The sequence below is a fragment of the Antrostomus carolinensis genome, unplaced genomic scaffold (assembly GCF_000700745.2).
Source record: "Antrostomus carolinensis isolate BGI_N321 unplaced genomic scaffold, ASM70074v2 scaffold6930, whole genome shotgun sequence".
NCBI lineage: Eukaryota > Metazoa > Chordata > Aves > Caprimulgiformes > Caprimulgidae > Antrostomus > Antrostomus carolinensis.
The window spans coordinates 20,909-46,852 of NW_010290448.1; the positions used below are offsets into that span (position 1 = coordinate 20,909).

At 35.5% G+C, this 25,944-nt stretch overlaps 1 protein-coding gene across 1 annotated transcript in view; it reads left to right on the plus strand.

The window, feature by feature from the left end:
* Positions 1-25,944, plus strand: part of DNAH5 (dynein axonemal heavy chain 5) — a gene marked incomplete at its 5' end in the record, with an annotated part of 73,747 nt that overhangs the window by 19,357 nt on the left and 28,446 nt on the right. Inside the window, 19 exons of the mRNA XM_029086302.1 lie at positions 176-261; positions 1,039-1,360; positions 5,947-6,153; positions 7,786-7,957; positions 9,240-9,385; positions 11,470-11,629; positions 12,127-12,369; positions 13,181-13,371; positions 13,454-13,553; positions 14,840-14,973; positions 16,454-16,655; positions 18,055-18,290; positions 20,440-20,658; positions 21,215-21,277; positions 22,124-22,362; positions 23,197-23,437; positions 23,905-24,104; positions 24,905-25,058; positions 25,732-25,895. Coding sequence (XP_028942135.1) covers positions 176-261; positions 1,039-1,360; positions 5,947-6,153; positions 7,786-7,957; positions 9,240-9,385; positions 11,470-11,629; positions 12,127-12,369; positions 13,181-13,371; positions 13,454-13,553; positions 14,840-14,973; positions 16,454-16,655; positions 18,055-18,290; positions 20,440-20,658; positions 21,215-21,277; positions 22,124-22,362; positions 23,197-23,437; positions 23,905-24,104; positions 24,905-25,058; positions 25,732-25,895 — 3,479 coding nt within the window. The remainder of the gene's footprint in view (positions 1-175; positions 262-1,038; positions 1,361-5,946; positions 6,154-7,785; positions 7,958-9,239; positions 9,386-11,469; positions 11,630-12,126; positions 12,370-13,180; positions 13,372-13,453; positions 13,554-14,839; positions 14,974-16,453; positions 16,656-18,054; positions 18,291-20,439; positions 20,659-21,214; positions 21,278-22,123; positions 22,363-23,196; positions 23,438-23,904; positions 24,105-24,904; positions 25,059-25,731; positions 25,896-25,944) is intronic.

The window sequence follows — 25,944 nt, forward strand, 5'->3', positions numbered from 1 at the left end:
TTGTATTTTGTTTTATTCTTGAAGAAAGGGAATATTGATACTTATTGAGGTTAATTTCCCATTTAAAAAAAAGTTCTAATATAGTGCATGTTAAATCCTGTTAAATAATACCTGGCATATTTGAGGTGTGTGCTTTATATAGTTCTCTGCTATAGAACTATTTGTTCTCCTTCAGGATCAATTAAGGATTTTCATGGACATCACCTTTGAAAATATTCTGAACACTGAAAGAGCATTGAGTATGTTGAAGAAATTTGAAAGGTACTATATCCTATCTAGATTGCTAGAATTCTGCCAAGCAATGGAAATAACACTTTTAGGATGGTGGGTAGTGGGGGAGCAGAACAGCGGGCATCTCCTTAAATACAAATCAAAACCAACTCAACCTCCTTTCACTCAGCTGTTCACCTCTGTTAAGGGATGTCTGCTCAGCAGTGTAGATGAATAGAACCCCTATTTTTTGTATTGGAAAATGCAAAATATAAGTGGACTTTGAACTTCATCCTTCAAAATTACCATAACTACAGGAATACTTCATGGCTGTTGGTATATTTGCTTCAGCTTTGTCCTTGAACAATGACTTTAATTTGTTACCGCAGTGCAATTAGGAGAGAGTAAAATGCTTGTATTAGGAAATAGTGAAATAATCAGTCTTGATAAATTCACATTGTTGCAAAGCAACCTCAGTCTTTATTGTTATCAGTTTTCTTCTAATATTCTGTTTAATGGAGTAGACTGTTAGTGGTGAATTTGTTACAGTTTTATGCACATAATTTTAGCTCACTGTTTGAAAACAGTGGCAAAACAGAAAATGTGTAGGTTTACTTGAAAACTTTTATCATCTGATCTAAATCTTGGTTGCTTGGAATCAGGTTGTGACAGCATTTGTTCAAACTTTAGTGAAAACTCTGTCGCTAGAGTAGTTATTTTCTAAAGAATGCAAGGGAATCTGGAATGACTGTATTTTACAATAATGCATCAGAAGAATTTCAGAAGTATTGAAGGAATTTTTTAAATTATTATTATTTCTATAAGCAGATTACAAATCCCAAATCTTGGCATTGATGAAAAGTATCAGAAAATACTTCAAAACTATGGTCATGACATAGAAACAGTCTGTAAGATCTACACTAAGCAGAAGCAGGACCCTCCACTGGCTCGTAATCTGCCTCCAATAGCTGGTAAGATCTTGTGGGCACGCCACCTATTCCATAGGATCCAGGAGCCCATGGGGTCTTTCCAGCGGCACCCGGCTGTTCTGCAAACACCTGATGGCAAGCGCATAATCCGCAACTACAACAAAGTAGCAAAAGTTCTTATGGAGTTTGAGGTGATCTACCACAGGGAATGGCTTCAGCAGGTAAAACAACTAATTTTGATTAGGATATTTCTTTAAAAAAAATGTGGTGGATTTTTGTTGTTGGCAGAGTAATAGTATCCAGCTTTACAGACCAGACTGGATTCCTGTTGTTTCAGGCCTCAGTGAAACACTGGGTTACAGCAGTGAGAAGGAATCTCTGGTTAATAGCATTAGTCAGGTATGCTAAGATGTAGACTTAGGATGCCTCTTAAGTGAGGGGTGAAATAAGAAAAGGCACTTTATAAGAAAGTGTTTCTATTAATAAACAGTACCTGTACTGCCTATAGCTGGATTTAGGAGCAATTGAAAGACTTTCATTATAACGAAGAAGTTATAATGAAAAATATTTTTTATGGAAATGTGTAATGAAGATTCAGTGGTAGCCTTAGCAGCCCCTCTGCCATATGCTACTGACTGTGATGCAAGAAAATCATGTGGGGGGAGGGGAGTTTTGTCAGCTGCTTAGTTTAAGGTAAAAGTAGACATATCCTCTGATCTGGACAATATAGATTTGGTTTCTGAATGATAATCCATGAGTACTCTCTGAGTGAATATACATATAAAAAGCATCCACTCTCAACAGATAGAACATCCTGTAGAATTACTAGCATACTTGGTGCACAAGTGTGTTTTGAGCCTGTTGTGGGTTAACCCTGGTAGGCAGATAAGCACCATGCAACTGCTCGCTCACTTTCCCTGCCCACTATAGTGAGAAAGGGAAGAGGAAAGGAAAAGTAAGAGCAAGAAAACTTGTGAGTCAAGATAAGTTGTTTAGTAAGTGAAGGAGAAGTGGAGGAAGAGAGAAAGAAAACAAAATAAGTGTTGCAAAGGCAATCACTCGCCACCTCCTATGTGTAGATCAATGTCCAGCCAGTTCCAGAGCAAAAGATGACTAACTTTGTCAGCCCCTGCCCCTCCTTTTTTATTTTTTATTGCTGATCATGATGTTTTATGGTGTGGAATATCCCTTTGGTTATTTTGGGACATCTGCCTGGTTTTGTCCCCTCCCAATCTCTTCTAAACACCCCACCCACCCAATCTATTCACTGCAGGGGACACAGTGAGAAACCTGGAAGGCCTTGATGCTGTGCAAGCACAGTTCAGCAATAACTAAAACGTTAGTGTGTTATCAACATTGTTTTGGTTACAAATCTGAAACACAGCACCATACAAGCTGTTATGAAGAAAATTAACTTCATCCCAGTCATACCCAGTACGGCGCCATTTCATTTCCTATTAACCATTTGGTAAGGCAGAACACTTTGTAGTCTGAATATTTTTCAGAAAACATGGTTTGCCTTTGTGGTTTCACCAGGACAACCTTATGTTCTAAATCTTGTTTGACTCATTTTGCCATCTTGGGTTTTGTACATAGAACCTCTGACTGCCTTCATATTATCAAATGACTTCTGCAGGTACTACTTTATAGCCTTGCAATCTCTGCAAGTTTCTACTATCCTGTTGGCATATTTTTGACTTACAGTTACTTTGACTTGTCAAAGAGCACGTTGTAAGAAAAATTGTCCTCAGCCTCTCAGATCTCAAAAAGAAGGATCAGAATCTCCAGATGACTGTTTTGAAGGTGGTGGTACAATTAGCAATGCATCTGCCTCCTGTTCTTGGAGCTTAGCCCCAACTTTTGGACAATGTGAAAATCTCTGTTGCTGATAAACAATAGTCTTCTCAAAGCTAGTCTTATACCAGACCTGGGATGAGAGGTTGCTGCTGTTTCTTGTCCAGTCGGAATATACTAAGATTTCCTGGCTTTTCCTTTCTCTCTTAACTCTTGCATTTGCCATGAAGGTTTAAAGGATCACTGTCTGATGCTGTAAGTGGCAGTGTTTGTGTCAAGTTGGTATACTAAATCAGGAGAAGTGACTACAATATTAAAGGTTGTATAATATATTGTGTTCAGACTGGCTTGGCTCTGCTGCTGGATATATGTTTATATGTTACCGATGATAAATCTAGTGCTGACTGCTAGCTGGGAATCAAGGAACCTGAAGAATATTACCTCAAATGTTCTTTCATTATAGATTGTTTCAGATACATCAGATCTAAGTTTGGCACTATTGACCTCTATATAATTGGTCTTCCTCCTGGGCAGTAATGAAAATTGCTTTTGTTGTACTTAGAAATGTCTTTAACTTCAAGTGCTTATTCTGGTAGCTTGAGAAGCCCATCTTTGATTTCCTGTGCTCTTCACAGAGAGCTGGTATGGTATATGTGTCCCTCATGTTTTATGGAAGAGGAATTGTGATACTTCAAGAAGCCTTTGGCATTTCTTTAGTGTTTCTCTCATGGGCTCAGTTTCTGTTTTGATGCTAGTACTGTGCTGGATACCTGCAATCATTCCAAGTCTACTGATGTTAGCTTTTGCTGAATTGTACCTGCTGCTGTTATTGTGTCCTTACCTGGGCACTTTTAAGATATATTCCCTGTCTCAGCTATACAGACTAAGGAGGATGTATGCTGCTTGTGGGGCTACATCTGTCTCCTTTGGCTAGATGATCTAGTGATAGATTTTCTGACACGTACCATGCCTTGACCGAGCAGTCATGTACATTCTCCTTTCATCTTTTGCAAAATGACTGTAACAGCCAAGGTATCTCCCCTGAACTGGTACCTTTCTTTGTGAATTCCTAGTGATCTGTGATCTGATTATGATCTGTGCTAAAAGTAAGCGTTCTCCTATAGCAGAGTCTATTTGCACTTGGCAGCCATATAAACTTGCTGTGCCTGCTCCAACCTTATACTCATTAGGTGGGAACAAAGGGAGGTGGCACAATTTCCAATTTTTGAAACGAGCTCATATGCCTTGAAAATACATGAAAAGTATATCCACTTTAACATCAATGTACTTGCCTACCAGATATATTAAAAAAAAAAAAAGTGACTACTGTTCAGTAGTCTCTTGAGGCGCAGCAAGAGTGCAGACAGATGTGGAAATAAGTATCATAGAACACAAGGTGGAGCTCCTGCTCTACTCCTGAACAAAAGAGAAACGAGGCAAGTGTCCTGTAGGAAATATAAATGCAAGTAGAGCTGTAGCTCCTTTTTTGTTCTTCTGTACAGTGGAAATAGTTAAGCTTAGTGGCACTTACTGATGTTTCTGAACATTTTTTTCCCCTTTTGCCTGTTTGTTACTGGATGGTTACCACCTTGTTTACCCACTTTTTTAATAGCATAAGATTTAAAGCTGTTATTTTTGTGTTATAGCCAATAAAGCTCAACTTAGACATATTAAAATAATAAAATACTGGGAAGTGTGAAAGTTACTATAATCCTATGGCAGTGTAAGATTTGTACCTTCAAAGTACTCCTTATTGCTGTTACCTTAATAATGAAAATTGCATGAAAAAAACCATAAATGGGAGAGGAAGAGGTTGATATTCAGATTAATTCTATTCTGAAGAATAAAGAAGAGTAAGATTTGCTGGTGAACTTTGCAGAAAAAAAATCAGCTCCTATTTAGGGCAGCTGTGCTGAGTGAATTTGATGCTAGTGGATAGAGCACGACAATTTCACTGACAAAAGTTGATCAGATAATTTCTTAAAAAAATGTTGTGTAAAATGTCATGATAATACATGATACAGCTGAAACAATCAGTATAGTCAACTGTATTTTAGACATTGAAGGGGGGTGCAAATTTTCAGTGTGTGTTCCAAAAAAAAAAAAAAAGTACACTGAAAGAAATCAATGACTTTATGAAACTATTGCTTAAAAACAAGCTCCATCTCAATGTAATGTGGTACATGAAATTTGAGAAGTGAATAGAGAACAGTAAAATTATGTCAGCAAAAGGATAACTGGAAAATAGGAATAGCAGCAAAGTTGTTTCATGTAGGGAAGATTTCCCTACCTAAAGCATGACTTCTTCCTGGTATCAGCCAAATTTTCCATGTGTGGTCATCTTATGAATCACACTTCCATCTAATTACATGGAGAACAAATGGTATTCTAATATTCAAATAAGGCAGTTAAACCAATAGTATGATTAGACTTCCCTTTTAAGAATAATAATAATAAAAAAATCTGTGATAAACATTAATTTTAGTCTTTTTAAAAATTTGCCCAGAGTTTGGATAATTGGGAGTTCTGTTAGGATTGGAGCCTGGTATATCTGTTAGGTAGTGGAACACAAGTGAAAAGAGAAATGAGGATAAGTTTATTCAAAAGATATCTGAAGAAGTTATCTAAGAATAATTTAGATCATCAAGGAGGTTGTGTGCAGCCTTGTTGCAGAATACGCAGTAAATTTTATGGAAATGAGAGTTCAGATTTAAGAGGATTGAAGTAAGAAAGTATGGCTCTGCTTTTGATGTTAGACTGTGGAATGCAGCTTATGATCTCCAAGAACCAGCAGAAAATTGTCTGTCGGATAAAGAACAGTTAATTTGATTGTTAAGCATTTGGGTACATACAGATTGTGTTGATAAAGTTGAATTGTTGATTCATACCATATCAGTCTTTATTGTTAGCAATACCTGATTTTAGTATCTGCTGAAGTGATGTTTATGTCCAAAACAAAGTATTTTGTTGTGCTGGCTTGTTTGGTCAGGAATGATGGCTTTGTTTCCTGCAGGTTGAATTTGCTAGAAGAGGACTTCAGACATCTCTCTTGATAAAAGCTCCAGAAACAGGAGAATTATTTGTGAATTTTGACCCTCAAATACTAACTTTAATCAGAGAAACAGACTGCATGGTTCACATGTGCCTTGAAATCCCACCACTTGCAAGTATTATTCAGCACAAGAGAGACTGGTATAAGAAGATTGTCAACAATTTGCATGTGGGTTTGTTTTAGTTATTTTATGTATGCGTAGTGTACATTAAGATGTCTAGGTTCCATATGTGTAGAAAAGAAAAAATGAAGATCAGCTATTATGCATTAAGAGACTATTGTTGAAATCTATTTTTTATGTTTATGACTGTCTTGGGGCACTTTTTAAAAGAATTTCTTGGCTTTGTATTTTCTGTGAAGTCACTTCAAAGATGCATGGGTTTAGGGAAACTCTGCAGGACTTGTGAAAGAGATGAGGATGGGGAGGAAAAGAGGCTTAGAAGATGACTTGCTCTGTTGCCTGCTTTCTGAATAAACAATTTATCTCTCATCCAATAATTGAGTCAATATAAGATACACTTTGTGTTGAGAGGACAGCTGGGAGGGAGGAACAGGTGGTATGCCTTTAAAAAGTAGAAGGCATCCAGCAAGTAGCAGGATAGTTCCTGCACCAGTGTTTTACATGGATGTCTGTAGAATAGTTTAAAAATGAGAGGCTGAAACTTCCCTTTCTCTAATCTTTTAAATCCTTTGGATCATTTTTTCTGCCTATGAACAGACAAGGTTCTCGATGACTCAAGATGAGGATTCAAAGATGGGTGTCCAGAAAACTATAACTTCAAAGGGCTACTTGATTCTGAAATGAGAAAAAAATGTCATATTAAGTCATAAAGTCATTGCAAGGGTTGTTTTTTGTAAAACATGTGAAACTCGATCAGTGAGTTAAAGATGCATTAGAAACCAAATATTAGTTCAGCCTTACCAGAACTTTAATAAAACTGCACTTAGGTGCATTTTTATCACCCGGAACATCCATTTAGAGACTGAAATTTGCAAACCTTTTTCTATTTTGTGGTTTAACCCTGGTAGGCAGCTAAGCATTGCACACACACTCGCTCACCTCAGTGGGATGGGGGATAGAATCTGAAGGTTAAAAGAGAAAACATGTGGGTTGAGATAAAGACAGTTTAATGGTGAAAGCAAAAATTGTATGCACAAGCAAAGCAAAATAAGGAAATAATTCACTACTTCCCATCGCCAGGCTGGTGTTTAGCCATCTCCAGGAAAGCAAGGCTATATGATGGTTACTTGGGAAGACAAACACCATAGCTCTGAATTTCCCCTTCTTTCTTCTCCCCAGATTTATTTTTAAGCATGATTCCATAGGTATGGGATATCCCTTTGGTCAGTTGGGGTCAGCTGTCCCAGTTGCGTTCACTCTCAGCTTCTTGTGTCCCTCCAGCTTACTCACTGATGGGGCAGTGTGAGGAGCAGAAAAGGCCTCTATGCTGTATGAGCATTGTTCAACAATAGCCAAAACATTGTCGTGTTATCAATGCTTTTGGTCACAAACCTGTCACCGTATGAGCCACTGTGAAAAACAAATAACTCCATCCCAACCAAAACCAGTGCAGAGATGAATTTCCCTGTGAAGTAGTACTTGCATTATTATGAAGAGCAATAAATAGTGACCTTCTGCCAAAGATAATGAAAATTTACCCAAACAATTAGTTATAATTTCTTAAGAATTTCAGTAATGTATATCCAGAGGAATTTTCTTAATTTATGATAAATATGTGTATGTGAAGAGGTTCAAATCAATGTATGTTAACTAATGCTTTCATTTTCTGTTTATTTCAGCTGATGCTGGCAGAATATAAAAGAATTAAACTGAAAATAAAACACCCTATTGAACAACTGATGGCTCCTCAGTTAGCAAATGTAGATGATGCTCTCCAGCCAGGTCTGATGTTACTGACCTGGACATCCTTGAATATTGAGAAATATATTAATAAGGTTTTTCACAAGCTGTGTAAGTCACTTGCCTCCTTCTATTAGCTTCTGCTTGTTTGTTTCTATACAAATGCAAGCTGTATTATTAAGCTTACGGTCCTTCATACGATTTGCACTTAATTGACTTATACATGAAAGAATTTTCACCTGTCCTGTACTTCATGAAACCTCTGCTTTATGACACCACCTTCTTTTTGTTTCACACATTTGTCAAATTTTTACTAATACGGATAAGATAGCAGTTAGAATTAAGCCAAGCATAAAGTAGCATGCAAAAGGTCCTAGGTATTCTGGATTCGAAGAATGATAGCTACTTTTTAAAAGAGCTTCTGGGTTTCAGACTTTTTCTGATCTTGCCTTTTGTTTCTATAATGTACAAAACAAGTTCTCAGGGAATAATATCTTGACTGAGTTGGCACTGTCACTGCTCAATAGCTTTTCATATTATCCTTTTTTTTTTTTAACAACAATCTCTTTAAAACTAATGCACACAAATCTTGAGCAACAGCTCTAGAAAACAGATGAGCTTGTAGACTTTTTCGAAAGATTATCACAAGATTGTACTGAGATGCGTATCATTTCTGAAGATGTCAAGTTCCTTTTACTTCAGCTTAATTACTACATCAGATTTTGTTTTTTGAAATGATGTAAGTAGTTATAGTGGGATTTTTCTTTAGTTGAAATGGCAAATTAAAATGCTTTTTGGTTGCTTACCTGCCATTATACTGAATTTAATTTTGAATAATACAAGTAGTTTGAGTCTGGAACAGGCACCTTGCTGCTATTTCAATTTCAGCATTGAAAGGAAATAGCTATTAAACTGTGAAAATTCTAGTGATTGTTTTCTGTTAACTATTATTTGTCTTCTAACATTTTTTTCAAGGATGGACATATTATTTGTCAAAAGTTTCTGTTGCTATTAGGTTCTTCAAGTAGTAACTAGTTCAAGCTATACAAGACGGAGAAATATTCCTGTACCTCAATTCAGTTTTAATGTCTATGTTTGAAACACGTATAATTTAAGCTCATCTTGTATATTTTTATAGTATTTTGCCTATTATATTTTAGGATATGGATAACATATGCTAGATGAGCATATGCTTAATACAAAAAATTAATTATGATTTCAGAGGTGAACCTTGCCATAAAAGTTCAGATGTTTGAAATAAGCTGGTTAAGGTGTAGAATTCATATAAAATTGAATATGATAGTTTGTTGAAGTAAAAGTTTAAGCAGGATGCTGCAAAGATTATGGTTTCAAACTTTTAAGCTTGTCTTGAATCTTCTGTTTGTTTCAAAAGCTGGGCTGGAGTTATTGCTTGATCGAGTGAATGACTTGGTTGAATTTCGTATTGATGCTGTCCTTCAAGAAATGAATAGAGTGCCACTTTGTAAGTTGCCAGAAGATGAACCACTGAGCTGTGAGGAATTTCTACAAAAGACTAAGGTTATTAGATAAAAGTTTCATAAAGAAGAATTCAATGACTTTGAATTAAAATATTTTCCCTTTTTAATGAGATAAAAACAGTGCAGAATTAATGAAGCATGTGTGGGAAACTGAAGTAAGGAAATACCCACTTGCTTGGCTGGAACCTTAAAAAGGAACAAAAATACCGAATGCAAAGAGGTCTGATCTGAGATGTTCTTTTCTGAGCTTGTTAATGTTAGGTCAGCTACTGTATGATATTTCTGTTGTGCTTTGATATCACTCAATTTAAATGTTTTTCCTCTGTGATAGTATCTTTTTTGTCATCGTTGCTTGTTAGTGCCTTCAAATAAGGCAGTTGCTCATCTGATGCCTGTGAATAGCTCCATAAATGCACTTCATTGACTGGGAGAGTAAATACTATGGAAATGATTGTGTACTGAATATCTTTGTTAATCTCGAGCTCTCCTGAGTTGGTAATGGGATGTGCAAAATATACTAAGAAGTACCTCGGTGAAGCTTTTCTGGGAAAAGCCCTTTCCTTCACCGTGTCAAAATACTTTTATGTTAAGGAGGATTAGCTGTAAGCATGTAAGTGGTTAGAAAGTTGATTAAGCTAGTAATATAATTGACTGTCAGAATATTTATGAGGCAATAGTGAGATATTCTGGCATTTTAGGTTATAATGTCTTAACTTGTGTTTTCTCCTGAAATAAACTTTGCTTTGGAAAAGATCATAAAAGATCATGTAAATAATCCCCACCCTTGGCCTCTTGTAGCAATAAGTACTACAAATGAAAGTTTTGTTTCTCTTAGTGTACTTTTTGGCCTTTCCTCTTTTGTCCCTTGTCACAGCTCACCTTGTTGTTAAATACAAAGTAAAACTTAAATTATTTTATGGAAGGAATGGTACTTTGTAAGTCTCACAATCCATAATTTTTTTGTTTTTTTTTTTTTGTTGATCCTGCTGCTACTTTCCTGATAGAGTGGTACTAAGACACATATTCACTGAAGTAAAAATATTTGTGAGTGAGCACAAAAAACTTGTCAGCACTGTGTGCTGAGACTGCTTAATGTTGATCTTCTGCAAGAAAACCCGATTATATGGGGTACAGTTAAAATAGTAACAGAGTTTGTAACCTTATTGTAGTTTTTGATTAGAAAGGACTAGAAATATGTTCTATCACTTAACGAGTATCTAAGTTTCTAAAGAAATTACTGCAACAAAAATAGTTATACCATGGAAGTAAACCCCGAAGTACTTTGTTTAGTAGTTGCTGTGATATTGAAAATCAGATCTGCCTTCTCTCTCAACTAAACTGAATCATTAGGAAGATCAAAGACTGTGTCTTAAAGTTTGGAAATGTCTGAATATTGCTAATGGATGATTTTTTCCAATTATTGATTTTTAATTAAATGGAGGTAGACAGGTTTGATTAAGCTTAAAGGAATAGGAGATAACAAAGAAGAAAAATATTAAAAGGCAGTTATAGTTAAAAACCGTAGTTGGCTAAAGCATATTTGATCAATTTTGCCATAAGTATTAAAGAAAAACTGCACAATACTGTAATATATTTCTGAATTTTATTAAATCTCATTCTTTGATTCTTTCACCCCTTAGTTAGTAATCTTCTTGTTTATTCTAATAATAAATACAACTTTTTAGTTGTATAGGTTTTGCCTTCTGTCTAGCTATAAATGGGAAATAAGAATGGCTAATACTCCTTATGGCACAGCCAAGTAATGGCAATGATTAAAAGGTTAAATATTCCATGTCTACATTAGAAAGTTAAGAAAATTAAGAAGCACTTGCTTTTGGGACCCCTTTAACGGAACTAAGCTTTGTAAACGTTGATTTACAATATTAACTGTGGATGAGTCATGTGATTTAGGAAACAAGACACAGCAATTTTGAAAGACATTTATGATGCCTTGTTTGACACAGCAAAGAATCCAACACTAAATAGTTTGGAACAAACCAATTTAAAAATAATATTATGTATTGTTCTTGTTTGACGTTTGTGTTAATAAAGGCTGCTATGACTGAGAAATAGACATGCAAGCTGAGGAGCTAAGAACATATGTTTATTTTGGTTTGATAACAGGAACTCTGTATAAAAGGTTCTCGGACTTTACATTTAAAAAGCTCACTGGTGGAAGATGCTGTTAATGAGCTGATTAACACATTGCTTGACACTGAGGTACAGGTCAGAAAAGTTGAGAAGTCAGTTGTACCCACTGGTGAAATAAGGGGAAAAAATACAGGTAAGATGATTGTATTGTAGCTCGGTGATAATATTTGTTTTGCATGCTGACATATGTTGGGGGATATTCCAACTTAGATGACTGAAGTATCAATCGGCATCTAACATCTAAAGACTTTTATTTGAATTTGCCTGGATAATAGGTCATCTAACAATTATCTGTCATCTGCCAAGTAGGTCAATATTTTCGGTGTAACTTTCATGTTAAAATGTTAATGCTGTAGAAACAGCTACTTACAAGCCTGGGTTAATTGCTGAACTTCTAGAAAAGGAATATAAGAAATATCTAAATTTTGGTGATAATTATGCCAGATTGTACTGAGTAGAAAAGGTGGAGAGGAGTAAAAGAACTGTTATGTTGAGGTACAGATTACAAATGAGTATCATCTGCATTTCTGTAAAAATTTAGCTTAATTTCAGACTCCTGTGGAGGTATTGCTTTATTGCGTTTTCAGGTCTCTTAAGTCAATTTAACTGACTAGATTTATGATGTTTTAGCAACAGAAGAGGAAAGAAGATCAAAAAGCTTGACTTCCTCCTACAACTCCAGTGACATATGGGCTGGGCTGTCTGCTTCAGCAAAGAGGAAGAGAACAGATTTAGAAATGTTAGAGGAAGAAGCCAATGAACTGCTTTCCTACTTTAATAATTGTAATATTGATGCCCTTTTGAAAGTCACTCGAAACACTCTGGACACTCTACGCAAGCGCATCCATGCATCTTCCATGATCAACTTTTTAGGTGGCCATGTTGCTGTACTTTGCTTTCTTAACCTATAAAAAGAAATACATTATTGTAATATACCAGAATGATATAAAATAGTCATATATGTAAAAGATGGGAAAACAAGGAGGGTTTGAATAAGCTGTCTTGTTAAATCACAATGGATAATGTGGTATATTTCCAAAGGATTTTTTTTCCCTCTTACAGTAGGAATGTGTCATTGTGATGCTGTTTCTCTTGGGACTGACTGTACTGTTCTGAAGCCAGATGTTATATTTGGAGCTGGGCTTGATAAGTGGTTACCTGTTTGACCTTGGCTTTTACATAAAACTCTATTAAAAAAATAGAAAGAGGTGTGTTCTCTTTCTCTTAATAATTGACTTTAGATCTTTCTATACATTATACTGGAACACTCTTCTGAAGTGTTTTCTTGTTACATTTAAGAAATAAAAATAAATGCATTTGTATTTGGTCTCTATAGCATATAAGGCATACAGTATTATGAGATTCTAAGGAGTTTTTGTGCACAATTTAGTAGGCTGACTGCGAGCACGAGCCAGATAACAAAATTTTCTGCTAAACAGAGTTTAGCTGCACAGAACAAGTTGAAGAGGATCTTCATGGAGAGAAATAGCATGGCACTTAGTTTTTGCTTGTGCTGCTATAGAGTTTAACAATACATCCTGTAAATTACTCAGGAATCTTTTTTTCCTTAAGAAACTACACTCCATACTGAACACTAGTCTGTATATATTGGATTATATCACTACAATGCCTTGTTTGATATCTTGAAAAAAGTCAATGACTTTTTTTTTTTTCTTTCATTTAGAAAATGACAATGCTTCTAAGCAGAAAAAAAGAGCTCATCCTATAATTAGGACCAGTATTAACTTGTCTATCCCTAATGTCATCATGACACCCTCTTTGGATGAGGTACAGCAGACACTTAATAAAGTGGTAGATAGTATTGTGAAAGTAATGAAAGGAGTTGGACAGTGGAGCAAGGAGAGAATATCTAAGGTTTGTGTCTTTAACAGCCTCACTTAAAAGTAATGTTTGAAAACTACTGCAAATAGAAAATGAAATTTTATTTCTTCCCCAGAAGAAAATGTCAGAGAGGAATGTGGCTATGTTGCAGTGTGAGAACAGAGACAGCGATTCTGATGATGGAATGAAAGAGACTGGAAAGAAAAACATCCATGGTAATGATAAACTCTGACATCACTCCATTTGAATGTTAGGTAAATGTGATTTATACAGAATGCGTTAAAGGGTATTAAATACAAAGGGCATCAAAACTGGTAGAATGAAGACTTCAGATTTTAAACTACCTCGGAGAAGAAAGAGGATATAATAACAATGCCAGAGCTCCTCTTTGTGATTATAAACCAAGCTTGCTTGAAGATACTTTGTGGGGATTTGAGTAAGGGGGTTTGTTTGTGCCTCTCAGAATTGTAGGTATTTAGTTTCTACCTGCACCATGTGAAAAGCTGTTAAGGTGCCAGCTTGGGCAGCATAGTAGCAGTTGTGAATGATTTTGGAAAACACTTATAGTCGTTATTGCTACACAAAAGATTTTTCATGATTTACTAGTGCGGTTTGGAACTTGTTATGTTCAAATGACATCTTAAAACTTGTGTTGAAATTCTTTTAAGAAGGGTAAGTTAAACTCAAACAAAACCTGCTACTGAAGAGAAATGTCTATGTAAATTGCAGTATCAGTGGAGAGAGGATTGTGTAGAGGATTGAATAGACTAAAATTTCTAAAAGGATTTTAACTTAATCTGTTTTGTGATCAGACATGGAATTAAGTTATTGAAGGCATTAATTCAAGGAAATTTAAGATGGTTTCTTTGGTTGCTGGGTTTTTCTTGTCTGAGATGGTTTAGAATCAAGCCGAGTTAATTGTTCTACTTTATACTTCAGGTGCTTCAAAAATATATTGAATCTTTTTAGGTTAGCTCCCTCTTACACACCAAAAAAGTAATACTTGAACTGGTTGAGAAATTAAATTATTCTTTTGAAATTAAGACTTTGTCTTGCCTGAGATAAAATAAGAAATGATGGTAAACTCGATCTCGTACGTATTTGCTAGCTAATGGACCTTCCTTTTGTGTTTCTTTCCTTTTGAGGACTGGCTATGCTCATCTTCTTGGATGTCAATTGTGATCTACCCCACATTATTTCAGAAAACAAAAATATTTATATATTTCCTTAAAGCTGATACATCGGTAAATCACTTATGTGAAGTCTACAGGATAAACCTTGTGGAGTCATTAGAGAAAAGGAAAGATTATATTTGAAGGATTGGAGTGGAACTTGTTCCAAATGTACCTAGATGAAACAAGTTTCCTAATATTGAGAGGTTTATGAATGCATGGCAATTATGTTGGCCACCTAGTCATTAGTTTGTGTCTATAGGAATTTACTCAGCCTGAACAGTATGTCTGTCCTTAAACTGCTTTTGTATTTGAATCTGCCTTTATAGATGTGTCAGATGCAGCATCACTCAGTTTGTCTGATCCAGTGCAAAGCCAGAACTACTTCAAGAGTGTTTCAGAGAACAAAGAAATTATTAAATCAGTGTCTTTACTCAGCACTGCTATTAATTCTACAAAAAGGGTAAGACAATCGAAGTATTACTTTAATATTGCTGTCCAAGGGGTATTAACTTCCTTGGGCAATAAGGGAAGGCATTTAAAGCAGTAATTAAACATATTAATAAAAAAGTGTAAGTTGGTGGGTGGAAAACATGTGGCTGCAGATTTGCAAATATGCTTTAAGAGTGTAACATGGTTCAAGTGTACTCTGCTCAAATATATGAGGTTTTGAATATTACATAAAGTAAAAATTAGGTCTGATTAAAAACATATCTCCAATTGGTAAAACATTGTAAGAAACGCTAGGTATAGTTGAGTTGTGTGTATTTAATACAGAACTGGTAGTAATTGTATAAGTGTATTAAATACAGTTTTATTCACATAGAAATTCTAATGAAGCCAGCATGACTTGTGGCCCATTTTGAAGAGTTTCTGAAGATTTTTGGAGGAAAATTGTCTGTCGGCTTGGCATTTGTAAAATGCTGCGTAGGGTTTGCTACTGGAGTTTAGGAGATAGCTCAGGGGATATGCACAATTTCTTTGCCATTCTCTTTCTCCTTGTACTCTCTAGTAAACTGTCAAGTATTGCACTGATTTTTTTTTTTTTTTGGGAACTCTGCATCAGTTCCTCCTGGAGCCAGTCCAACCTTCCAATGGAGCTTTGCCAAGTGGAGATTTTTGACTCAAAACCTTGTAACTTCAGCGGTGCTAAAGCATAACTAGTGCAATGACATACGTGCTTGTGCTGAAAACTAAGATGCATTTGATAATGGTGGATAGTTGTCTTGGTATTTTGATACTCAATATTTTGTAATTGGAGACTTTTATCATTTAGACAGATTTAAATGCCTGCAAGCACTATGTTTATCATAAGCCATGATGTGGATTATCTCTTGTAGCAGTCACCTCTTATTTACTTGTTAGATTAAGTGATGATGATTTAACTTTGTCTGACATTTTTCTGAACTCCTGAGAACCAGAAAAATAAGTCTATTGCACATTCCTTAAATTATATTAAAATCAAGGATACCGGAATTGAATGTAGAATTTAATGTTAACGTCACCAATGTCATACATGTAAAAAAAATTGTCTTGTAACTTAATTATTTGAGAACAAATTGAATTACTGCTGTTCTTGTGTTGGGTCCTGAGCTCAGGTTTCAGTTTCTAGTCCAGTAAGTGGTAGGGAAGGACAAGTGTGGAGTATTTTACTTTCCCCCGATTCCTAGGACTTTATTAATGGAAGAATCATTTCATTGGAAAATACTGTAACTGATTTGACGAATTGAACGTGGCTAGCATACAGTTCCTGGCAAGGCTTGTGATTGCTAATGGAACTTGCTTTAGCATAAATTTGCCAGAAGCCTTCTGTTTAGTGAGGTGATGCAAACTGCTCTACTATAGAGTTCTTAATGTATTGTAATGAGCAGATGCTAAGAAATTATATGTATGCTATACATATAGTGCTGTGGATCTTTCTTTGAACTTCTAATGTGTTTCAGGAAGTTCTTACTGCTTTGGAGAGTTTTAGTTGTTACCACCCTATATGGCAGAAGGACAAGGAGGAAACCATTGATAAATTAATGATGGGAAACCCATTACTCTCTGAATTTGAATCTGAAATTCTGCACTTCCGAGACTTGGAGCTGAAAATCGATTCTGAGCCTGAATACATCTGCGTGGGAGCTCTTGCACTATACACTGGTAGCGTTCAGCTTTCCGCTTCTCTCTAGAGTCATATACTTTCTGACTCCTGTGGGGAGGAGAGATGGTGCTTAGTCTTGGATGGGTGAACTAGGTTAAAGATGGAAAGGAGAAAGAGAGAGAATGGCTATTTTCCATTTTGACTGTAGATGCATTCAAATGAAACACACAAGGGTATTTGTGAGGTTCAACTGGAGCTGCTTCTCCCACCTGGATACTTCTGCTCACTTATGGGGTGGATGGTAGATGTTTACCTATTCTTCTGTCACTGACCCTTGTAGATACATATTTTATAGGAGTAAGATGATATATTTATGTTGCTTTTCTCCTTGCCTGGCTGCATGTAACAAGACAGCTGAAAAGTCTTCTGTTTAACAGAGTTCGATGAAACGTTCATGTTGTTTCTGATTCCCTTTTTACCATGAAGGCCAGGCCTCGAATCTTTACTTTTTTTTTGTAGCTCAGGTTCTACATCACCTAACTAAATTTTGCATCAGCATTTTACACCAGTGTAACAGAAAGGACAGTTGGAAACTATGATGGACTGTAAGAAACATATACAACTGATTTTGCAGTGGATGTCAAATCTGAGGAAGCAGAATGTTTTACTCACTAGGAAGGAGTGTCAACCAAATGCCTTTGATTATATAATAAGGCAAAGAACTAGAGAAACAAGCTGGCTGTTGAAACTCAATGGAGGTGAGGTAGTTTTGATATTTAATAAATCAAAAGACCATCAGGTGTGAGAGCTAAGCATGGAAAAAGGCACCGTGTAAAAAGGAAGACACACAAGTGAAATCTGCACAGGGGAATGAATAGGTAACAGGGTTGAATTTATATCCAGCTAAAATCTTATGTAATGCTTGTATTGATTTTTGATTCCTCCGTTGAGAACTCTGAGAAAGATGCTGCAGTGATGCTGCAGATAAAACTTCTAAAAATTAAGTGGTTGATGGACCATTTGGCTTCATTAAATATCAGATCAAACTTTCTGCTTCTTCAGCTTCCATAATCAGACTCGTAGTTGTTTTTATAGGATTATTTTTTAAAAAGATTTTAGACTTGGATGAGAATATTAACCAATTTGTTAGTGATGTGTAGGACAGAAATTTGTATAACAGTACATGAACAGTATGACAAGTGTGGCATCCAGACTCATCTTTCCAGTAGGAAAAATGGTATATTCTGAGAAGATTAGGAGGAAAACAATCCTGAATTGCAGGTAATCCTATAAACGACTCAAAAGTGTCAATGTGATTTCATCTTCTCTGTACATGGATGGTTAGACTGAAAAAACAGAACTGGGAGCAAAGAGAACATATATTGAAAAAAGATTAAAAGTATATCTTAAAAAATATCTACAGTATCTAAATATCTACTCATTGTTCAATATTTTCAGCTGATCTGAAGCTAGCATTGAGAGCAGAAACCAAAGCGTGGATGAATTTGCTGGGGTGTCATTGTAATAAGAAGTACCGAACAGAAATGGAAGCAATTTTCACTTTTATAGAGGAAACTGGCAAGAAGTTAAATCGCCACATCAAGGATCTGGATGATATAAGAATAGCCATGTCAGCATTAAAAAAGATCAGAGAACTACAGATCTCCATAGACTCTCAAATTGGGCCCATTGAGGTAGTTAACAGGAGTGTTGCATGTATGGGTACTGTTTGAACAGAGCAATTATTTTCTGGGTTAAAGCTTAACACGGCACTTTGAAAAGGTATTATTTAATATGTGTTAAATGTTGGCTGGCAGACCTATTGTGTTCCTGTAAACTATTTTTGTAAGAAACACTGATCTGGACAGGTGCAAACTTGTTAAGGTGAGAGTTGGTTTAGTGAATAGTACAGAAATTGAGTGATTTAGGTAAGAGGAAGATGAGAATACATATCTAATGCAAGAAAGCTTTGGGTACTTTGTGGAAGAAGTCTGTATATGAAAAGCATTGATTTTCCTCTTTTTTTCTTTTTTTTTTTTTTTTTTTTAGCTTAGTCTACAGAAGAGAAGAAAGCTAATATTAAGCAGATTATAAGAGAATGAGTGAGAGTGATTGCTTTATCAACTGTATCATGGTTGAAATGAACATAAACAATTGACTTCTTTAAAGAAGTTCACTTACTAGAATTCATTTATTGAACATCTTACAATGTAAGGGCTTCTGGTCAGATGGCAGAATTAAAATCAGATAGTAACTGTTTCTCTGCATTCCTGACCAGAGTATGGATTTACGTATACTATAATTTGGCAAAATGAATCATTGACTAGATACTCAATAGATTTTTTTTTTTTTTCCCTAAGATGTGTTCATGATTCCTGACTGCCTATAATTTTATTTTCAGGGTTTTGCCCTTATTGTTTTAAGTTAAAGTAACTTAACACAGAATTCTTATCTACCTATTATTGACAACTCTAATATTCTGTTTTGGAGATGCAAAAAACTGTGTTTGCTGTAAGACAAATGTCTTGCACCTCTGTTTTCTGTTTTTGTTTTCTCTGAGGTGAGATAAATTATGGAACACAGTATGTACTCTTATGTGCAAATAATGGGAATGAGCGTGGAGCCCTTTCGTATTTTGCAGAATACAACTAAGAAGGAATATATCAGCCTTAGAAGCTGTGATGGTCTCCCTAGTTTTATGAAGGAGTAAAAATAGGACAAATAGTTGATGGTGAAAAACAAGGCATATCTGCATCTGTAACATTCTGTGAAATTGTCATAGGTAATGGGATCTCTTAGGAGATAATATTTTGGAAGTTCCTGCTAAGACCTGTTCTGGTTTGCCGTGTGATGTGGAGACAAGGCAAAGGCTGTGGTAGCCAAGGATTCTTAAGCTTCCAGTTCTGCAAGCAGGAGCCTTGAGTCCCTAGGCACAAGGAGTCATGCTTCAGATTTTTGAAATGGAGGTTGATGTACTTTCCACATAGTGGAGTGTCAGACAGATAGTTATGTTTTCATTTTTTCAGTTTGTCTGCAATTTGATCAAACTGGAAGACATAAATGGAAATAGTTCCATTTGATACAATCATTTTCAGATGAAACAAATTCATTGCTACCCTACTCTATGCTATTTCACAGTTAGTGAATTTTAGTTGTGATTTTGTGAAATTTGACTAAATGTTTCAGTATGTGTAGTGTTTATATGTCAGTGGTACAAGTAGAGATCGAGGTTCTGCAAAAACAAAACCCCATTAACTATATTAAATGGATTCCTCTTTCTGAATGATGAATATTTATAACATTTTAAAAGGTTGCAACACATTAGTTACAGTAACTTTTGATGTAGTTTCCTAATTATTTTTTGTTGAAAACATGAAATAGGTCTTAAAGGCCTTTATGGAATAGAACTTTGTTTACTTTGCTTACTTGAAGGCCTCTGCTTAGATACTTTCTCATGGCTCACCACCTGTAATATTCAGCTTGGGTCATAGCAGGTAATTGAAGACATGGATCAGAAAAATATTCTCATTAAAATGAAACTCTAGACTTAAGGAGTACTTTAACTGGGATTAGTTTTTAGAGAGGCAGATTGCATGAGGGCGAATAATCTATCAGAAAGCAAAATGCTGTGTGAAAGGTAAGGACTACATAGTTTTAATTTTGATGGTTTTTTGCAGTTTGGTATTGGTTTGCCAGATTGTGATAATGGTATGCAAAAAGATAAGATTTTCATTTTCTAACAAATCATTCTCTGTTCTTAAAAATTTAAAATTGTAGCATACATATGTGTGTCAAATTAACTTCAGTTACCATTTTGTGTATCTTGATCCAACCTTCTGACAGGAATCCTATGCTATGTTAAATAAATATGATTTACTTGTGGCCAAGGAAGAGACAGAGAAGGTGGACACTTTGCACTACACTTGGGAAAAACTGCTAGTTCGTGCAAATGAAGTGCAGAATGAGCTCATTGCTTTGCAGCCAAACTTCAGAGGAGAGCTTATTAGCACTGTGAAGACTTTTACTGAAGACTGTGCACAATTCTATTCAGATTATGATCAGGCAAGTGTTTGTGGTGTTTTCCGTTAGAGGAGTTTTTGAGGAGCAGTGGGAGCATGGAAAGATTGTGGAGTCGACCAATTAAAGGGATGTGCCTCTACTGTCTGAAGAATATGTTTATTCTTGTTTATGTGAGTATTGTATTCAAATTTCAGTGCAGGCCAGGATATGGTTATTTTTTGAATGTGACTAAAGTATTTAATGCTGGTAATCAACTCTTAAAGATTAAGACTTGAGACATTTAGGGTTTATGATATACAGCTAGTTAGCATGAGCAAATGTGAAGATTTGGATTAATGAGAAATTATTTTAGAATGTAAGAAGTGTTTTCTGATATTGGATATAAGTACAAATGACTTAAGCTCTTATTTCCTTTCTTAGTAGAATATAAATGAGTCAAGCTGAACCAGTCTTGTATCATCTTCTAAGTAATGCTGATTTCTACTTTAAAAATGAGCTACCATTGCCTAGCTTTTTGCACTATTATGAAAACTTCTGTGGCAATTTTCACCCTCTAAATTAACTTATTTATTTACTATTTATTTATTTATTTCCCCAGAATGGGCCAATGGTGGTTGGTTTAGAGCCTCAGGAAGCCAGTAACAGGCTCACTATGTTTCAGGTACTGTTATTTCTAAGATATTGCTTAATACTTATTGCAAGTAAAGTAACACTTGAAGGTTTTGAGAATAAATCAGAGTAGTTGAACTAGTTTTCTTTGATACATAGGTTACTGATTGGGCAAAGCCTGTTTAAAATTAATGAAAGTTATGTTGGTATTTTTTCTATGCATTTGTGTCTTTTCTTCACCAGTACAATTCTGCCCAGTCTTCTTCCACTCTCTCTCTCTCTCTTTTTTTTTAAATAGTATTAAAGGTTTCAATTTAAACTGACTGTTTTTCCTGTTGAAATGTTTTTGTACCATGACTTATCTTCCTGTAATCTTTCTCTTCCTGTAATGATGACTTCTAATGGTTTTCCTTTTCCCATAGTGCTATTCATTTGGCTTCCTACTATGTTCCCTCAGTTATATTGCAATAGACAATTAAATTTTGTTATTCTTTGCTGCTTAAACAATAGTAATTCTTACTTCAACCCTTCAATAAAAGAATTGCATGGCATACACGGAGAGGTAGAATTTGCTGCATCCAGCTTTCTCTGCTTTGCATATCATGCTCCACCTCTTTCAAGTGCAAGCTTAATATTTATTGTTCTGTCACTGTGCCACATAAAGTAAATGGCCTCCCTGTCAACTTCTAAAGATGTGCTTCCAAACTAACTAAAAGTTACTTTTCTCATGAAAATTGTTGACAAAATTGTTGACAGTGTAAGTTGTTAGTATCTCCTAAATATCTTTCTAGTATTTACTAGATTTTAATCACTGCTGCAGCTCTAAGCATAATGCCAGATCTTCAATATTTAACTATTTAATTTTATGTAATTTAATTTTTTTCTTTTTCTTTCTTAGAATCGATTTGATAATCTTTTTCGTAAATATATTACTTATACTGGTGGGGAAGATCTTTTTGGTTTGCCTGTTACTCAGTATCCTCAGCTGCTTGAAATAAAGAAGCAACTGAATCTGCTACAGAAGCTCTATAATCTGTATAACAGTGTCATTGACACAGTCAGTGGCTACTATGATATTCTTTGGTCAGAATTAGACACTGGAAAAATTAGCAGTGAACTTCTGGAGTTTCAGAACAGGTGAGAAACTGCTGCTGTGGTAAAGATGCCTGAAAGACTTTTGTTACTTCTTAAATATTATTATAATTAAATAGCACCAGTAATCATATTTGAGCATGTATTTTTTCACTGGAACATGAAAAATGTGAATTTTAATTGAAAAATATATCCGTTACCGACTTCATCAAGTAAAGGAGCCAGTTTAGACTCTAAATGTTGAGGATAGGGAGTTTCTTGGTTAACTTTTTTTTATGAGATTGGACTATATGTTAAAATTGCCATTTATTTTGTTCACAAAGGGAAATTTCACTTGTTTGTTATAATAATATTATTAATTTAATAATATTATTAATGAGGGACAGATTAATCCTAGATGTCTAAGGCAAGTTAGTGAATTGCTGAATAGTTTTCCTATGAAAAGAGATACATTGCATGCGTTGAAGCTGAACTTTTCATCAAAGCAGGAAAAAAATGATTTGAAGAATTAAACCTGCATGTTCTGAGGAACAGGATTTTTTTCCAGACCACAGAGCATTGCATATCATGAGCCTCACCAAAAGATGAAATAAAAATGTAAAGTCATTCAGTTGTTTTTGGAGATTACTTGGACAGAGCGTATTAGAATTATACAGCTACTCTCCTTAAGGGGAGCCTGTAGGTGCCTGCCCACCTATCAGTCAGTGAAATAGACTGGAAACAGATTTTCTTACATGCAGAATCACATACAGAATCTTCAAAATACAGGTAACCTGAATTTGGAAGGTATGTGGTTTTGTGTTAAAACCATATACTGTGGCTAGATGTGTAACAGAATATTTTAAACTGTTTGAAAAAGCTTGCATTATTTCCACGTAGATGCCGTAAGCTTCCTCGTGGTGTAAAGGAATGGCAGGCCTTTTTTGACCTAAAGAAGACCATTGAGGACTTCAGTGAATGTTGCCCATTGCTTGAGCGTATGTCAAGTAAAGCAATGATGCCTCGGCACTGGAAGCGGATTATGGATCTCACTGAACATAACTTTGATGTGGAAAGTGAAACATTCAAACTGAGGAATATAATGGAAGCTCCACTATTAAGATATAAAGACGAAATAGAGGTATTGTAAAGGAAGAGAAATGAATGAATGAAACAAACTGATCTACTCAAATAGTATGGGAATAACAGTAGTAAGACGGAAAACAATATATCTAAAGGAAGAACAGAGAAATGGATTATCACTTCAGCTTTCTGTATAAAATAATGACACAAATACACTGTGGTGTCAACTCCATTTTTTAAATCATGTAACTTCACTCAGAAGTTAATTTGTGAAAGTGCGTTGCTTTGCAACATTGATGATATGAAAAGTAATCACTGTGTTATTCTTTTATTCTGCCCAAAGCTGGCCATATCATCATGTGGTATACATGTTATTAGCTATGGTGTTTGTATGTCTGTAGATCTTTCCACTTGATAAATAGTTGCTCATCAGCCTTACTGGGGTTAAAGGAAATTTGAGTTAGATTTGTATACTGGAGACTTTAACCATTCTTAGCTTGTTTTGACATCTTATTTATTTAAAAGGATATCTGCATAAGTGCTGTGAAGGAGGGAGACATTGAGCAGAAGTTAAAACAAGTGATAGCTGAATGGGACAACAAAACATTTATCTTTGCAAACTTTAAAAACCGTGGGGAACTTCTTTTAAGAGGTGACAGCACATCAGAAACAATTGCTACGATGGAGGACAGCTTGATGATTCTTGGCTCTCTTATGAGTAACAGGTAACAGGAAAAGAGGGGAGGGAGAGAGGAAAAAAAATATCAGCAAGAGGCTTTGTTTTATTGAACAAATTTGTCTTTCACAGAGCAGAAGGAAAATAAACATCTAGATAAAAACTAAGAGCTTGCTTGTCCTTGAACTTTTCATGGGCTACTTCTTATTGTCTGTATCCCTCCAATAAGTTCTTTTGAAAGTATGCCAATGCAGTTCAGACTTCCTGAATAATCAGCTGGACATTTTTCATCTCTGCGAGAAAGTGGCAACGAGCATAAAGGGGAACAGCGCCAGGTTCTGCAGGCATACTATGGGCATTACAGACACTGCTGCTCTGTCTCCTGTGGTAGGTCACTGCCTCATGCCAAAGGTGCTGAAAATCTCAGTTAAAATGAGCTTCAGTTTCTCTGGTTTCACATGCAGATAAAATGCCTGCAGATAAAATAAGGAACACATTTTGAACATCAGGCAGACGTTCAAAAGCAAGAGTTCAGTTAAGTCTTGCAGCTTTCAAGATATTGCATAGTCCTTTTTTGAAACTACTTTACCTTAGAGTGAAATTGAAATCTTGCTCCTATTCAGCTTCTCTTGTATCACAGCTGTGCTACGCACCATGTGTACAAAGCAGCAATTTGGAGCTGATTTTATAGCTGCTAACTAGCTGAATTGAATCAAGTATAAGTTTTTGTACTTTCACTTGACAAAAATACGAGCAGCAAACTATTCCTCATCCTTATGAGTAATGTGCTGGCTTTCAAGAGACTTGTTTCAGTCTTGAAATAAAACAGTTGTCTTCTTTTTATTTTAGATACAACACACCTTTCAAGACACAGATTCAGAAATGGGTGCACTATCTTTCCAACACAACAGATATCATTGAGAACTGGATGACTGTGCAGAACTTGTGGATTTATTTAGAAGCTGTTTTTGTTGGTGGTGACATAGCAAAGCAGCTTCCAAAGGTTTTCAGACGTGCTTTTTTCAGTTTGTTTTTCTACATTTTAAGAATAAAACTTAACTGTGATGTCATAATTGGTGCAGTAGCATAAACTTCATTTTTATTGGTGCTTAACAAAACTAGTTTTGCTAAGAAATTAGGTAACAATGCAAACAGAAGTATTGTGATAGAAAGAATAATAAAATTGTGTGAGCTAGTTGATCTTTTTATTTCTAGATTGTAAAATTGTTAAGCAGTATGTGTTGTGCCTAGTAGTAACCTAGCCTAGTTAGACTAGCTTAATAGTACCTAGGAATCTGTATCTTAAACTTTCCTGCATAGCTTTTCAAATTAAAAATTAACTTCAGTTTTGAGAAAACAATCTTCAAATTTGAAGCGTGCACTTCAAGCATAATGAGTTTTCTCTCTTTTTCTTTAAGAATGATTGAAAGCGGAAGTAGATAGCAAGCTTGACAGTCAAGTATAAAATAAGCTGTATTGTGTATGCAGAAAGATTTGTGTTTTTTCTAAGCTGAAAAATCTTTAGAAGTTGGACATGGGATTACTAGTGAGAAGATTACTGGTGACATTGCTGGGTGCCAACTCTGAAATAAGTGCCTTTTCCCTCTTCTGTCTTCCTTCCTTCATCTCTTCTCTTCCACATTAATTGTTGTGATTTACTTGTCATGTTTCAACAGGAAGCAAAGCGTTTCTCTAACATTGATAAATCCTGGGTGAGGATCATGACTCGAGCTCATGAAACACCTAATGTTGTTCAGTGCTGCATTGGAGATGAAATCATGGGACAGTTACTACCACATTTACTAGAACAGCTTGAAATCTGTCAGAAATCACTCACAGGGTAAGATTACTAGAAGACCACAGTCTTGGGCAGATGGTTGTGAGTTGTG